Source organism: Gracilinanus agilis, chromosome 5, assembly GCF_016433145.1.
Source record: "Gracilinanus agilis isolate LMUSP501 chromosome 5, AgileGrace, whole genome shotgun sequence".
In the NCBI taxonomy this organism is placed as follows: Eukaryota; Metazoa; Chordata; class Mammalia; order Didelphimorphia; family Didelphidae; genus Gracilinanus; species Gracilinanus agilis.
In genome coordinates this window covers 55,981,999-55,995,905 of record NC_058134.1, presented here as the reverse complement: position 1 = coordinate 55,995,905, position 13,907 = coordinate 55,981,999, and the positions used below count along the sequence as shown (strand labels likewise).

The 13,907-nt window shown below is 35.1% G+C and overlaps 1 protein-coding gene across 1 annotated transcript in view; it reads left to right on the top strand.

Annotated features, from left to right (window-relative positions):
- Positions 1-13,907, top strand: part of ITGA8 (integrin subunit alpha 8) — a 227,081-nt gene that overhangs the window by 31,489 nt on the left and 181,685 nt on the right. The window contains exons 3-4 of the mRNA XM_044678920.1: positions 320-420; positions 11,748-11,871. Coding sequence (XP_044534855.1) covers positions 320-420; positions 11,748-11,871 — 225 coding nt within the window. The remainder of the gene's footprint in view (positions 1-319; positions 421-11,747; positions 11,872-13,907) is intronic.

Here is a 13,907-nt window from a genome sequence, read left to right as displayed (position 1 = left end):
TTTCTTTCTTTCTTTCTTTCTTTCTTTCTTTCTTTCTTTCTTTCTTTCTTTCTTTCTTTCTTTCTTTCTTTCTTCCTTCCTTTCTTTCTTTCTTTCCTTTTCTCTCTCTCTCTACCTCCATCCCTGCCTCCCTCCTTCCTTCCTTTCTTTCTTTTTCTCCTGAATTCCATTATATATGCTCAATAAAACAAATCTGAAATTGGCATTTGAGTAGTAATAGGCTTTTATCTTATTTATAGATTTATTATTGTCTACTTCTTTAGTGCTTTGATAATTGGTATGTTTTTTAAATTAACAATCCTTCTTCCTCTTTTATCAGACAATAGAAAAATTAGAGTCAATGGAACCAAGGAACCTATTGAGTTTAAATCAAATCAGTGGTTTGGTGCAACAGTGAAAGCTCATAAAGGGAAAGTGGTGGTAAGTCTTGATTCTTCATTTGTTCTTTTTTTTTCTTCAGAAAATTCTGTATACATCTCTTCTTTGATTTCAAAGCAAGATTTTAAGAAACAAAATCATGTGCAAATTAGATTCTATAATTTAAGATTCAAAATCTTAAAGAAAACTTTGCTTACATTTTAATAGTAAAACATTCCTCTTTTCTCACAAAGTCACTTATTGCTTAGAACCACAAGTCAATGAACATTTATTAATTGCTTACTATGACCCAGGCACTGTTCCATAGTAAATAAAACTCCATTTCTAAATATACCTTTGTCAAGTTACTATTTTCAATTAAAAATACAAATGTTTCCAAGGTTGATAAAAAAAAATAAATAAACATTTAAAATCAGAGATGGTCAAGATATTTAAGACTGCTGGTAAAGACCTATTACCCCACTATGTTCTTTGTACTATTGTTGGAATAATATCAATATGGAGTTTAAATTATCTTGTGATAACTAACCCATTTTGTTATATATCCAGATTTCTGTTAACAGAGTGGTTTTTTGTTAAGTTCAATGATCAGCACTATAGAAAACTAATTCAGAATGAAGTCATGTTTTTTAAAACCTTTGACGTTCCATGATTCAGTGATTCCATTGCATTTTTATCCTGACTATGATACATGTTTCAATTATTGATTATTCATTATCTATTCTTTCACAGAAATAATACCAAAATATTTTCTGTTGTTTTTAAGTTGATTAGCTTTTATTTTCCTTATAAGACTATGGAAATAACTTCAGCTTTGATTTGTTTAAAGCTATTTCTATTATGATTTAATAGGAATAAGTGCCTAAAGGAAATGCCTTGTTTATTTGGTCTTGTGGTTAACCCCCAAAAGGGGTTTTGAAAGAAAGCAGATAATCTATAAAATACTGCCCTCTCTGGTTACAAACCAAGCATTTACACAGTATACTCCCTCTAGTCCTTTTCTTGAGTTATTGTTATAGATCTCATATTCCAGAATGTTGATTTCTTTCCTTTGGGGGCAGGATAATATATTCATTTTAATCGAAAAGGTCATTTGGTCCAATAACTCATTAAAGAAAAATCTTAACTCCTTTCAAATTGCTTTTTCTCTGAGATTTTTAAGTGCTAAAAATGCCTGAAAAATTGTTAGCACTCATAAAAACTCTAAATTCTTATATAATCATCTATGAAATCTTCTCAGAAAGCACAAAATGAGATCCTTCAAGACAATAGGAAACAAAAATAGCACACGTGAGCCATTCTGAAAAAGGTAAATTGTTGGTTAGCGCTGGAGCATAGAGGAAAAAGTGACAGTATATTAAAAAAAAAGTTAGAGAGACTTTTTTAACCTGTGAAAAATTTTTATACAAAATTTTGAATTCAGTTTCACAAAATTTTTACTTATCAAACACTCAAAACATTGCCTTGCACACACAAATGGATAAGGTAGATTATTACTTAGGTAGCTCATTGGTATAGTGGAGAGAACACTGGTCTTGGAATAAGGAAGACTGGGCTACCTGAGTTTGAATCTGGTCTCGGACATTAGCTCTGTGATCCTGGGAACATCACTAAACTCTGCCTCAGTTTCCTCAGCTCCAGTATCTTTCCCAAGAAAACTTTAAATGGGGCCACAGAGTCAGACATAACTAAAAACAACTGAACAACCACAATAGAGAAGCAGTTTATTAGAGTGGTTAGGAAGATGATTGCAGAATCAGAGGATGGCTTCAGATTTTGTCTTTGAAACTTACCTTTGGTGACCTTGAGTAAACAGTCTAAGCTTCCTGGACCATATTTTTCTCAACTGTAAACTGAGAGGGTTGTACTAGATGGTCTTGGAAGTCCCTTCTAGCTCTAGATCAGTGATTCCCAAAGTGGGCGCTACCACCCCCTGGTGGGTGCTGCAGTGATCCAGGAAGGTGGTGATGGCCACAGGTACATTTATCTTTCCTATTAATTGCTATTAAAATTAAAAAAAATAATTTCCAGGGGGCTAAGTAATATTTTTTCTGGAAAGGGGGCGGTAGGCCAAAAACGTTTGGGACCATTGCTCTAGATCAATGACCCTGAGATGATATAGCCAGTGCCCTCCCTGTCCCACAACCTCTATTGCTAACTTCTTCTCATGGACTATCTCAGAGTTCCTAGTTAATTCTTATTGTAATTTTAGATGCTAAAAGATGTGCTATATGGCTAAGTAATAAGATGTAATAAACAAATCACTGAACCAAGGTTTGTGTCTCCCCTGGGATCCTTCCTAAAATTGTGATCAAGAGCAAGTCAATTCATCTCTTCGAAATTCAGTAGACTCATTTGAAAGACAACTCTATTTTCACTCTGGCTACTTTACAGGGTAGCTTTTAGGAGAGTGCTTTGTTAACTATAATATTACTTAAGTCTGAAATATGGAAGTGTATGATGTTGTAATGACACTAGCACAGTACTTGGAGCCAGAATGACTCAGAGTTCTGAATCTGCTTATTTCGCCCTGTAGAACCTTAGAGGGATAACGGATTCTTTAACTATCTCCTTCATAGGCCCTCTGGGAGAAGAGTACTTTTATATTTAGGAAGCCAACCCTCTTTCAATGCAGGCTGTCATTGAGGTTTCCACATAACACAAATATTTGAAGGATATCCTCCAGCCATATCCAGTTGTCTAGTTCAACCCCCCCCCCATTTTAGAGATGAAGAAACTGAGGCCTAGACAGAATGTGATTTCCTCAAAATCCCACAAGTTTTATTCTAACTAGTTGGAATTGGAACCCACATCTTTTGACTTCAGAAACAATATTCTTGACCCTATACCACGTTTCTTCTTTAAGTGACAACCTTAAGCTTCTGTCAGACTTTTTAAAAAATCATTTCTGTGCTTTGTAGATGACCCTGGGCCATTTCATTTCATTTCTTTAGGATTTATTTTCTTTTCCCCCTCTGTGACTTCCCAAGTTCCTTTGAGACTACTGAGTGAACTTCCAAGGAAAGATTGTTGTTTTATTCCTGCTTGAGCTAAGATTTCATCTTGCTCCTGACTGGCAGAGTTCTTAATGCTCATGCATTTTATTGCCCAACTCAATTCGTATGGCTTCTCTGATTATTGCTTTATTGCCTACTTTGATAAATATATTTGCCTCCTTTCCATGATTATCTTTCATGCCTTTGGTGGGAGAAGAGCTAAGCTGGCCAAGATTAAGCTATTGCCTTCTCACTGAATGGGGCAGTCATGAAGAGGCCAACATAGTTATCTGAGTAAGCAGTAAAGCAATAACTGGGGATGTCATATGTTCATGGAAGAGAATACAAAAGATAAGGGCTCTGTGACTTGAGATCTAAATGAAAACTTGGTTTAACCATGGAGAGAAGTTCACTATCAGTAGTTTCTGAGGGGTAAGACCTGGAAACCAAGGAGCACATTTGGGTGTTGGGTGCTTCTTGCCTGTCTCCAACTTTGGAAGGCTCTCATTCATCATTCAGTCTGAGCTTTTCCTTCCTTGTTCTCTCTCCCCAATATACTCCATAATTCTCTCTTAGACTCTGCTAGTCAGAAGCCATATCTCCCTACATGAACTGAATTGAGCATCCCAGAACTGTTCTTCAGAGGACTGACAAACCCTCCTGACTAGGGTAGAGTCACATCTAGAAAACAGGGGTGATGATTCCAGAATGAGCCATCACACAGAGGTGAAGGCATTTTATAAACCCCAGTCATATGGAAGTGTGAGTTATTATTATTTGTAAAGTGTTGTTAAAAATCGTCCTTTCCTTCAAGAGCTAACAGATGTACTACCTCTGTGAAGCTTCCTTGCTTTCCCAAGCTGAAAGTGATCTCTTATTTCTCACATTTGCCACAGCACTTTTTCTGGATCTCTTCTTTGTGCTTTTCAATTTAATTTGATTCAACAAGTATTAAGTGCTTACTATGTGGAGGAGACTGTGCTAGGCACTGGGGATGCAAAGACCAAAGCAGACTTGTCCCAGCCTTTGAGGAGTTGACATTCTATTGAGAGAACCCAATATGTCTATGAACAAGGATACCATTCCTAGCTTAAGAAGGAAGCTGGCAGGAAGACTTAGGGACAGATTGGGAAAGGATTTGTAAGGGGTAACAACTGAGTAGGGCCTTAGAGGAAAATCCCAAGAAGAAATGAGAAGGGATTACATTCTGGGCATGAGAGACAGTGACAGAAGAGCAAGAGCAAGGGTAGAAAATGGCTAATGCACCAGGAGCTGGAATGCAGCATGCAGAGAATAAATTAATGTGAAGAAAACTTAAAAAGGCAAGTTGAAATAAAATTTAGGTAGAGTCTTAAGAGTCAAGTAGAAGAATTGGTTTTATATCCTGGAGACAATAAAGACATACTAAAAGTTTTTGAAGGGCAGCAAAATGGTGCAATGGGTAGAGTGATAGGAAATAGAAGATGGAGATAGAAAGACCTGAGTTCAAACCTGACCTCAGACACATAATAGCTATGTGACCTAGGAAAGTCACTTAATCCTTTCTGTCCCAATTTCCTGAACCGTGAAATAAGCTGGAAAAGGAAATGGCAAACATATTCTAGTGTCTTTGCCAAGAAAATCCCAAATGAGGTCATAGAGTTGGACATGACTGAACAACAACAAAAGTTCTTTCAATAGGAGAATGATGTCTTTAGACCTTTTGCACAAACACATTACGTGGAAACTGTGTAGAGAGGATGGATGAATAAATGAATTAATGGAGAGGAGAGAGAGCAGGAAAGAGGTCATGGGGAGCCAGACTAGAGTAGTTCCTATGTAAGTAGAGACAACAGGACTGATGAAAAGGTGTCCTAGATATACAAATGATAAGATTTGGATGAAGGACAAGCAAGAGTCCAGGATGACTTGGGTATTATGAATCTGGATGATGAGAAACTCGAATAGGGAAGTCAGAAAGATAATAAGTCCCATTTCAGACCTTTTATGTTTAAAATATGGCCAAATGGGTGGTAATAGAGCTTGCAGTTCAGGAGGAAAACAATGACTAGATTAATAACAAGACCTTTTTGAGTCATCTTCATAGAAATAATTGAACTGTTGGTTTACCATGGAGGGTAGGGAATAATCATTTTATTAAGTATCTACTATGTGTTAGGTGCTGTGCTACATGATTTTTTAATATTATCTTATTTCATCCTCATAAATATGTTATGGGGCAAAAGTGATTATTCCCTTTGGATTATTTTGGCCAATGTGAAGAATTTCTCTGGGCAAAAAATTGTAAATCAGAGAAGGAGTAAGAAATGTTATTATCCCCATTATATAGTTGAAGAAACAGAGGCAGATAAAGATGAAGTAATTTGTTGATGGTCATACAACTAGTAAGTGTCTAAGGCTGGATTTGAACTTGGGTCTTCCTGACTCCAATTCCAGTGTTCTATCTACCTCTACCTCTTTTATCAATGGAGCGAAAGCAGAAAGGGAAAATTCAGCCCAAGCAAGAGCTTTGGAGTCAGCAACGCTTATCACATTATGATCTATATCATTATCATCTTGTATATGTCTTATTTTCCCTATTCAATTGTAAGTTACCTTTGGGAATAGAGTCAGCTTTATGTTGTTTTGTATTTCCAGTGTTAGTACAATGCCTTGTTCACAGTGGGTACTTAAAATTTTTGCTAGATTGAATCGAAAGTGGCAATCCAGGTTGTGGTCAGCATTTTGGATGGCTGTATATATTCAGTATAACCCTGGTAAACTAATAAAGACCAAAGACACCGGTTCATAATGTCTAAGTGTTTGGAGAGGTCTTACTGAGAGTATAGAAATTAGAGATTCCCATTCGATAGAGAATTTGCACTCTGACATGATTGATTGAGGCTAGAATATAAAAGTCTTTTAGGATGAAGTTGGTTAAACACTGGAATGAATTACCAAGACTTTGTGGACACCATGTCTTTAAAATTAGGATATGTCCTCATCCATCTGGAATCATTTTAAGTGTGAGCTTGCCTAAAGCAGGGAGATAGACATGATGACTTCTCAAGTTCACTCCCAGTCCTACAGTTCCAGGATTCTGCGTCCTTAGAAATAAATGCTTGACTAAATAAGGGCAAACACACTCATCCAGGATTAGGTCCAACAGGCAGGAGTAAAAAACTAAGAGTCTATGTCATATAGAAAATAATACATATATGTGTGTGAGTATGTATATATACATATGCACACATATAAATTTCATTATGTAAAACATTTTCTATCAATATTTTCATTTATCAAATTTATTGAAATCTTTATTAAAATAAATCTTTTCTCCTTTTTTTTTTTAATATAAAATGTTTCTGGAGAACTGAGTAATATAGTTTGGGCAAACATTCCTTATTCCTGCTCTGATTTACATTTATTTTGTCCAGAAAAATTCTTGACATGGGCCAAAATAATCTAAAGGGAATGATTGCTTTCACCCCATAATGCATTTCTGGAAACCATGGAATAAAACAGACCATTTGCGAATGGGTCCTATTTTTCCATACAAGCAGTGCCATTTGTTGCATCATTGACTGAAAATCTGGTCTTAAATAAATGATGGATGTGGTCAGCAATATGTCATAAAAACAAAGGTACAACAATCATAAACTTCTGTGATCACTTAAATTAATTAATAAAATTTATTCTAGTTCCAATAAATTGGGAAGAAATGTGCTACACACAAAGAACCCCCAATGTCCCATGAATTTTATAAGTAGCACATAGAAATAGAGATCTAATATAATATAAATGTGATATGAATTAATGAATTTGCTATAAAGATGTTTAAATATTTAATTAACAGTAATCTTGTAGGACTTCTTAGAATTAGAAAGGTTTTGGAGGTATAATATGGTGTCCCAAATCTCATTAAAAAGCTCTCCAAGAGACTTTGAGCTAACCCTCTTTTTTCCTCCGTAAAAGTCCCTCGAGGAAATGGAAAGCCTCAAAATGATTCCATTGACCTTGGAATCTCCATCGCAACATAAGATTAACCCTTGTCCTACTGGATGATTTGTTGATCACCTCTGAAACAGTCTTATACTTTTTTGGAAATCCACTTAAATTACACATTTATTAAGTGCATACTCTATGTGAAGCACTGTGAGAAATATTAAATAACTACCATGCTTTTAAAAGAGAATTTCCAACAGTTTATTAAACTACTAATGTCACAGTATCCTTTGCATATCCAACTACCTTACATAGCACTGAGATACGAGCATTATTTAGATGACGTTTAGTAAGTACAGCAAGCACAGCGCCATGCCAGCTTTAAAACAAGTAAAGCTGGGAATTATCTCTACAAATTAAACTGATTTTTAAAAAGCCATAGAACTGTGTTTTCAACATCAAAGGATGCCTCTATTCTACTAGATCCCTTTGCATGAGATAATTTTAACTCTAATTAGCTTAGCAAAATATCAGTGACCTTGGAGGTCCTTTCCAGCTTTAAATATCTGGTCCTGAGTGTTTGGAAACCAAGGCAAAACAGAACAGGGGATGGACCTTGATTCCCATATCAAGAAATCAGGCTGATGTACTCTATCTCAAAGAAAGCATAGGGATCCTCTAGTTAAATATATTCATTTTATACCTGAGGCCCCTGAGGCTGGAAGAGTGATATAAGTTGCCAGAGGTCACACAGATAAAAAGTGGAAGAGTTCAACCTTCAAATGCAGGTTCAATGATCTCAAATCCGGTGCCCTTTTCATGATATCACACATATGCAAATTTGGTGAGACAGGACAAGCTATCTCTGCTTTAGGTGGCATTTTTATCTGCCTGGGTATTTTTCCTTCAATACTAAAATGATGTTTACATTTATTTCAGTAGATGCATTGTTGATTGTTTATTTTATCCCACCTCTTTGGGTTAAATATTATATTCATATTTTAAAAATTTATATTTTAAAATATTTTAATTATTAATAAATATTATATTTATATTTATAAAATTTGTATTTTAAAATATTTTAATTAATAATAAATATTATATTTATATTTTTAAAATTTGTATTTTTAAAAATATTTTAATTAATAATAAAAATTTCATTATATTTAAAATAACTAATATTCAGTGAGATTTGCAGTGTGACTGCTATACAGGCTGCCCCAGAGTATAATATGCTCCCCTACCAAAGGTTTTCAGATAGAGGCCAGATAAGAATTTGTGTGAGCTCCTCCAGTCTTCTTTCTTTGCATCCTCAGTGCCTAGCACAATGCTTGGTACATAATACTGGTGCTTAATAAGTGCATGTTGATAATAAATAATAAAATCTAAAATAAAACAAACTAACAAACAAGTAGATAAATATATTACTTAGTAACCTCTGAGATCCCTAGAAATTCTGAAAGTCAAGATTATACAATAAATTTCCAAGGTAGCCTTTATTATTCTGTAAGAGAACNTACAATGCCTTGTTCACAGTGGGTACTTAAAATTTTTGCTAGATTGAATCGAAAGTGGCAATCCAGGTTGTGGTCAGCATTTTGGATGGCTGTGTATATTCAGTATAACCCTGGTAAACTAATAAAGACCAAAGACACCGGTTCATAATGTCTAAGTGTTTGGAGAGGTCTTACTGAGAGTATAGAAATTAGAGATTCCCATTCGATAGAGAATTTGCACTCTGACATGATTGATTGAGGCTAGAATATAAAAGTCTTTTAGGATGAAGTTGGTTAAACACTGGAATGAATTACCAAGACTTTGTGGACACCATGTCTTTAAAATTAGGATATGTCCTCATCCATCTGGAATCATTTTAAGTGTGAGCTTGCCTAAAGCAGGGAGATAGACATGATGACTTCTCAAGTTCACTCCCAGTCCTACAGTTCCAGGATTCTGCGTCCTTAGAAATAAATGCTTGACTAAATAAGGGCAAACACACTCATCCAGGATTAGGTCCAACAGGCAGGATTAAAAAACTAAGAGTCTATGTCATATAGAAAATAATACATATATGTGTGTGAGTATGTATATATACATATATACACATATAAATTTCATTATGTAAAACATTTTCTATCAATATTTTCATTTATCAAATTTATTGAAATCTTTATTAAAATAAATCTTTTCTCTTTTTTTTAATATAAAATGTTTCTGGAGAACCGAGTAATATAGTTTGGGCAAACATTCCTTATTCCTGCTCTGATTTACATTTATTTTGTCCAGAAAAATTCTTGACATGGGCCAAAATAATCTAAAGGGAATGATTGCTTTCACCCCATAATGCATTTCTGGAAACCATGGAATAAAACAGACCATTTGCGAATGGGTCCTATTTTTCCATACAAGCAGTGCCATTTGTTGCATCATTGACTGAAAATCTGGTCTTAAATAAATGATGGATGTGGTCAGCAATATGTCATAAAAACAAAGGCACAACAATCATAAACTTCTGTGATCACTTAAATTAATTAATAAAATTTATTCTAGTTCCAATAAATTGGGAAGAAATGTGCTACACACAAAGAACCCCCAATGTCCCATGAATTTTATAAGTAGCACATAGAAATAGAGATCTAATATAATATAAATGTGATAAGAATTAATGAATTTGCTATAAAGATGTTTAAATATTTAATTAACAGTAATCTTGTAGGACTTCTTAGAATTAGAAAGGTTTTGGAGGTATAATATGGTGTCCCAAATCTCATTAAAAAGCTCTCCAAGAGACTTTGAGCTAACCCTCTTTTTTCCTCTGTAAAAGTCCCTCGAGGAAATGGAAAGCCTCAAAATGATTCCATTGACCTTGGAATCTCCATCACAACATAAGATTAACCCTTGTCCTACTGGATGATTTGTTGATCACCTCTGAAACAGTCTTATACTTTTTTGGAAATCCACTTAAATTACACATTTATTAAGTGCATACTGTATGTGAAGCACTGTGAGAAATATTAAATAACTACCATGCTTTTAAAAGAGAATTTCCAACAGTTTATTAAACTACTAATGTCACAGTATCCTTTGCATATCCAACTACCTTACATAGCACTGAGATACGAACATTATTTAGATGACGTTTAGTAAGTACAGCGAGCACAGCGCCATGCCAGCTTTAAAACAAGTAAAGCTGGGAATTATCTCTACAAGTTAAACTGATTTTTAAAAAGCCATAGAACTGTGTTTTCAACATCAAAGGATGCCTCTATTCTACTAGATCCCTTTGCATGAGATAATTTTAACTCTAATTAGCTTAGCAAAATATCAGTGACCTTGGAGGTCCTTTCCAGCTTTAAATATCTGGTCCTGAGTGTTTGGAAACCAAGGCAAAACAGAACAGGGGATGGACCTTGATTCCCATATCAAGAAATCAGGCTGATGTACTCTATCTCAAAGAAAGCATAGGGATCCTCTAGTTAAATATATTCATTTTATACCTGAGGCCACTGAGGCTGGAAGAGTGATATAAATTGCCAGAGGTCACACAGATAAAAAGTGGAAGAGTTCAACCTTCAAATGCAGGTTCAATGATCTCAAATCCGGTGCCCTTTTCATGATATCACACATATGCAAATTTGGTGAGACAGGACAAGCTATCTCTGCTTTAGGTGGCATTTTTATCTGCCTGGGTATTTTTCCTTCAATACTAAAATGATGTTTACATTTATTTCAGTAGATGCATTGTTGATTGTTTATTTTATCCCACCTCTTTGGGTTAAATATTATATTCATATTTTAAAAATTTATATTTTAAAATATTTTAATTATTAATAAATATTATATTTATATTTATAAAATTTGTATTTTAAAATATTTTAATTAATAATAAATATTATATTTATATTTTTAAAATTTGTATTTTTAAAAATATTTTAATTAATAATAAAAATTTCATTATATTTAAAATAACTAATATTCAGTGAGATTTGCAGTGTGACTGCTATACAGGCTGCCCCAGAGTATAATATGCTCCCCTACCAAAGGTTTTCAGATAGAGGCCAGATAAGAATTTGTGTGAGCTCCTCCAGTCTTCTTTCTTTGCATCCTCAGTGCCTAGCACAATGCTTGGTACATAATACTGGTGCTTAATAAGTGCATGTTGATAATAAATAATAAAATCTAAAATAAAACAAACTAACAAACAAGTAGATAAATATATTACTTAGTAACCTCTGAGATCCCTAGAAATTCTGAAAGTCAAGATTATACAATAAATTTCCAAGGTAGCCTTTATTATTCTGTAAGAGAACCACTGAAGACAAGCTTACATCAGGTAAATTCAATTGACACTGTAGCTGTGTTCTCCCTTCCTGTGGGTTGCCATGCATAAGGAAACAAGGTGGCTAGATCCTCATCCAAGTGTGCCTGCTGTCTTTCATATTTTAACAGGCCTGCGCTCCTTTGTATCACTGGAGAACTCTCAAAGCTACTCGGGAAAAGGATCCTGTTGGCACCTGCTATGTAGCAATTCAGAATTTCAGTGCCTATGCAGAATACTCTCCTTGTCGGAACAGTAAGTGGTGTTTATAATGTCCTCTTGTGGAAAGGGATGCTTGATTCCAGATACTCTTCCTTGTTCCTGTAAGTACAGACAAAGTCCAAATGTTGGATCCATTTTGGTTTGGTTTCCAGTCACTATGAAGGCAGCAGAAGTGGGCGCTGTGGAGTGCTCAGAGCTTGAATTAGACATTGAAGTCTAATTCAATGGTCATCCATCGCGTCCCCAGCCATCAGAAGTCATCTTGACTTTTGTCTTGCAGCTGGACTTTGATGACTGGAAGAGAGAGGGAGGCCAAAGACTCTCTGCCACTCTACCTTGCTTAAAGTGCATTTATGCTCAAGTCAAAAAACATCACCAGTGATGTCATTTTGATCTTCTTCCAGTATGAAGGACATCCAACCAGCCAACAAAACCAAAACAAGAGTATAATGACCTCACACAAAAAAAGCCTCAAAAGGATTATCTTACTATAAAAATACTATAACAATTAGAGGTAGCTAGGTGGCACAATGGATAGAGTTCTGAGTTTGGATTAGGAAAACCTGAAATCAAATCCAGCCTCAGCTAGAAAAAGTGTGCTACTGTAAATATATATATAATATTATTATACTAATTATAGTATATAATTTAAATATATCAATATAAAATATCAATGTATCATTATAAAATCAATATAAAATATAATGTATATTATGTTAATATATGATATTAAATATATAAATCAACATATATCTATATATGCACATACACATATATAAACATATATACATACATGTATATACTTCATTTTTCAAAATACATCATGACAATAGTACATGGTTATATGTAAAGTCCTTTGTTTTCATTTTGAAAAAGAAAAAAAGATGGAGATTAAACTGGGTGATACACTACATAAATGTGAGTCAAGACTAATAAAACACTCTCTACCCAATAGCTCTAAAATGTCATCAGTTTGGGGGTTTCTTTGTCTAGATCAATGATGGGCAAACTTTTTAAAGAGGGGGCCAAAGGAAAGGAAATGCTCATTTGTTAGTCTGTTTCTAAGGCAACTCTTTCGAAGTTTCATGTATTGTATCCTACTCATTGTATTCGTCAAATTAGGAATAATGTCCCACAGCCTGGATAGAACATTTCAAAGGGCCACATCTGGCCTGTGAGCTTTAGTTTGCCCATCACTGGTCTAGATAAATTATTTCAATTGCTGGTGTGTAAGTGTATTCCACTGAAAGGAGGCATGTCATGGGCAATGTAGAGTCTTAGACAACTGTCTGAGGGCACTGAGACATGCTAGTTATGTGTCAGAGGCAGCACTTGAACCCAGGACTTACGCTACTACCCACTAAGCCATGTTGCATCTAGAGATAGGGAATGCAAACATTATTATCCCTATTTTACCCATGCAGAATCTATAACTCAGGGAAATCCAGGAACTAATGCAGAGCCCTAGAATTCATTTATATTAAGGTAAGATACGAATTAGGCAGCTGGGGGAACAGTCAATAGAGTACTGGGCTTAGATCAAGAAGCCTCATCTTCATGAGTTCAAATCCAGCTTCAGATACTTACTAGCTCTGTGACCCTGGGCAAGCCACTTAATCCTATTTGCCTTGGTTTCTTCATCATTAAAATGAGCTGGAGAAGGAAATTTTGAACCACTCCAGAATCTTTTGCTAAGAAAACTCCAAATGATGGGGCAGCTGGGTGACTCAATGGATTGAGAGTCAGGCCTAGAGATGGGAGGTCCTGGGTTCAAATCTGGCCTCAGACATTTCCTAGCTGTGCAACCCTGGACAAGTCACTTAACCCCCATTGCCTAGCCCTTACCACTCTTCTGCCTTGGAACCAATATGCAGTATTGATTCTAAGATGGAAGGAAAGGGTTTAAGGGAAAAAAAAAGAAAGAAGACCCCAAGCGGGGTCACAAAGACTCATCTGAAATGACTCAACAAGATGAAGATTCAGCTTTTCAGACTCTAGATCCAGTATGCATTCTACCAGGCAACACTATCCCATCATCCATTCTCTATTTTTCTCTACTTCTAAAAATG